At 37.8% G+C, this 3,710-nt stretch overlaps 1 protein-coding gene across 1 annotated transcript; it reads right to left on the bottom strand.

Moving 5' to 3' along the window:
- Positions 1 to 2,402: 2,402 nt before the first annotated feature.
- Positions 2,403 to 3,408, bottom strand: cUnh1orf210 (chromosome Un C1orf210 homolog; the record flags this gene model as incomplete). The annotated part of the gene is made up of 3 exons (XM_083887753.1): positions 2,403 to 2,602; positions 3,014 to 3,202; positions 3,354 to 3,408. The coding sequence occupies 3 exons, from the start codon at positions 3,406 to 3,408 to the stop codon at positions 2,403 to 2,405; spliced, it is 444 nt and encodes a 147-aa protein (XP_083743879.1).
- Between the last annotated feature and the right edge of the window lie 302 nt (positions 3,409 to 3,710).

Genomic DNA, 3,710 nt, shown 5'->3' with positions numbered 1-3,710 from the left:
GAAACACTACGAAAATGAAACAAAAACTATTATACAGCGACTAGACAATGCAGGAGCACATAATATGTATAAAAAAGTGGATTTTGGGTTATATAAACCCATAAATACTACATAGTGTCCCTTTAAGTGACAGGCCGCATGAAATTGACTGTAGCCCACAGGCCGTGAGTTTGTGACCTCTGCTCTAAAAGCTGTTTCATATGAGTGAAAGGCAGTTATGACCTGAGGGTAACAGGATTATTTAACAAACAATTAGTGAAAACTAAAGGCAGTTCTCACTCTCTGTGCACGCGCATGTGTGTGTGTGTGTGCGTGTGTGTGTTGTAGTCAGATGAGTCCAAGATGAGTCGCAAAATTTAACCAAAGTGGAAATCTTGAAAAAGATTATTGAATGTTATTTTTTTAGAATTTAGAGCTATAACTTTTATATTTTATTGCACATGTTTAATATATGCTGGATTTATGTGAAAGGATATGCTTTTCTTTCACTAATATTATTTAAAGCTTGCTTTTTAATTCATGTCAATGGAAATCCATTCATTCATTTATTAATTTTCTGTTTCTTTTCACAAATGATTTTAGGAAATTTAGTATTTTAGGTTAGGTTCTTACACATTACAATCTTACAAGACAGACTTACATACAAACAAATGTCAAGGCAGTCATTATAGAATATAGTAAGAATAAGAATAAGAACAATACCTTCAGTAATGCTACTTTTAGTACATTTTAATAACCCTTTACTTTTATTTCCCACTAAATCATGACTGAATTTATTTTTCTTAATGCATTCTTGTTTTGTTTTTGTTTTTTTTAAATGAAAGTGATTACATTTTAGTTATTTAGACTCTGCACCAATCATTTGTAAAGAAAGTAAACAATTGAGACTCTGGAGTTTTATTTTGAAGTTAGAATCGCTGTTGTTCCGGTTTCTCTCATACTAGTCTGTGTGAGCTTGATTCTCCGTGTTTCCGGGTGTAGAAGCTCCTCTCCTGACAGTCTCTCTCACACACAGACCCGTCAGCCTTGCTCTCACCATCGTCATCACAGCCTCCACGACGCTCCAGGGCTGTGTCAGGCTTCAGCTCTGCTCTTCATATCAGTGTTTGTGAAGTTTGCAAAGGAAGGTGAGTGTTGCTGGCTCCACTCTGTGACTGGTGAGAACCAAACAGAGCCAGTTTGTCCTTTCATTCATTCATTCATTCATACAGTCATGGCCCTGATTTCTCCTTGTTGAGCTGACTGTATTGAGGGAAGTCATGAATGTATGCACATTTCCTCCCTATTGTTACAGTCCTTAAAAATAGCAGAGTAAATAATGACGTTCTTCCACACGGCAGCTGTCATTTAACCTATAAAAGGAATGATTTAACCTTGTATACCAATAAAAATTTAAGTTAATGGAAATATACACATATTAATAGAGTTTTTTAGCTTCAGTCTACACCCATTTCTTTATAAACAGTCAGTCACTTTACATATATTGTTTTAATATAAGGAGTTTAATTATAATACATAATTTAAAGGTGCCATATGTAAGACTGTAGACAAAAACAGTTACTACATTCAAATTCAAAATATCGAGGTCTTTTCGGTTTTATTTTCTGACATAACTGGCAACCCGGGGTTGCTCGGCAGCAGAGACTCTAATGACTGCAATGATTGGTAGACGGCAGTAGGTGGCGTCACATGCCACATGATTTCAAAACATAAACATGATTTGCAGTCTGCAAAATATTTTTTTTTTATGCAAATATTTTGTCTGTACTGTTGTTGTTGGTGAGTTCAGTTTGTTATATGAACATTATTCATGAGTCTCTGTGACATATTAGGAGGATTCAATGGCCAGTTGCTTTAGATTTATTACTAAACTTTAAGTTTACTTCAGGCTTTTTAATTTCAGCCCATGTTTTGTATAAATCAATGCAAACTCAGTTTTACAATAAAGCAAATAATAAAATGTAACTGTTTTGCTTTCGGCAGATTTGAGTTTATCCTTCAAAATCAAAAATCAAACACATTTTTTCAAGTCTACACCATAAACAAATCTCTCAAACATTAAGAAAGTGTTTTAACATACAGTACAGTGGTGATTGGTTCATGCTAATATAAAGAAGAAGGTGTTATGATCTTCCTCTCAGTCTGTTTCAATACACACAACTTTATTCCTTACACATATAAATCATAAATACATATAAATCACTGTCACTGATGCTGATAAATACGCCACACATGGCTTAAATATTCATTGTCCTGTATATAAAATGCACATTAATGGAGGCCTACAGTATAACCACATGTTGAGAATGTGTAGAATAATAATTCTAAAGAATAGCGATGATTGGAGTGGGAGTGGACATGATGGTTTCAGTTCAGGAGGTAGAGAGAGAGAGAGGATCGGACTATGCGATGGAAAATTCAATCTCATCCATCTCCTCCTCAGTGTCCTCCATGATTTCTGCCGCTCTCTCGGCCCGCGCTCTCTCCATGGCTGGGATGTAGTTGTCCTCGATGAAGCCATCGTCGTATTCCTCACTCACAGATGCGACAGAGTGAGGGTTCATCCCATGTCCGTTCTGAACGTTAAACTCCACCTCTAGGCCTGAAAGCAAGAGATGGACTGAATCAAAAATGAAGAAATTGAGATCTATGTAAACAGTGTATCCGATGGGAAAATAGATGCTGTGATCGAGATGCGTATATCATCACTGACAAGCATTATAGCCACTGCCCAGAAAAGACAAAAAATAGTGTTTCATTTTAGAGGAGAACTGGACAAACAACCATTCTTTGATTGAGAGACATGTCAGTGTGCCTGTTTTTCAAAGATACAGAAAAAAAAAGCCAATCATACGTGGAATTCCTGCTGGTAAAATGCTGCTAAACTGGATAAGTCAGAAGGACAAAATGTCTTTAACAGTGGTTATCACCAGTGAAACAGCAACGACATTAATGCTACACACATGTACATAATACATGTATTTATGGTAAATAAACAAACAAACAAACAAACCTGAGGGCTCACATTGGCTCACAGTGTCCGTCTCCCTCAGCCGTGTGTGTCGGTAACTCGCCAGGTAACGACGGATCACCTGGCATTTAGCCAGAAGGGTGATGATGATGGAGATGGAGATGGCTGTGACCAGGACGGCCACCAAGAACTCCCAGTTGTGAGAGGCAGGTTTGTCTGTCTGTCCTGTGACTATAGAAGGAAGAAGGGAAAAGAACCACTTGGTCAGTCTGCTGCAGGTGTGGAAAGCAGCTAAACACCCCAAAAGAATCCCAAACTGACCTAATACTTAATTAGATCTAATAAATCATTTGTGTTGTGTTGACGACTTTGTAGATCTTACCATTTTGTGCTATTGTTGGAGCTGCAGAGAATGTGCCATTTGATATGATCTTCATCTTGCTTTGCTTTAACTGGTAGTTCTTTTTTTTGTTGGAATGACTTTTCCCGTGTGGCTCAATTTGCGTCTTCTTTGCAAACTGACACAGTTAACTGTTGCTCACAGGCGTGGATCATCATGGGAGTGTGTCACACGCGCATGTACATCAGGGGAAGAACATTCTCTTTCTGCTACATCCAGGAGAGGAAAGTCTTAAACCTTTCACCAAACGATGCAGCCTATTCTGCACAGCTGGACAGTTGTTTTATTGTCTTTAGCAGGTGAAAATGAGGGGGAACTGAGGGAAACGTTGCAGAGCAT

The sequence above is a fragment of the Microchirus variegatus genome, assembly GCF_963457635.1.
Source record: "Microchirus variegatus genome assembly, chromosome: 4".
In the NCBI taxonomy this organism is placed as follows: Eukaryota; Metazoa; Chordata; class Actinopteri; order Pleuronectiformes; family Soleidae; genus Microchirus; species Microchirus variegatus.
Note: the sequence above shows the minus strand (reverse complement) of the source record. Positions and strands in the feature narration are given on the sequence as shown.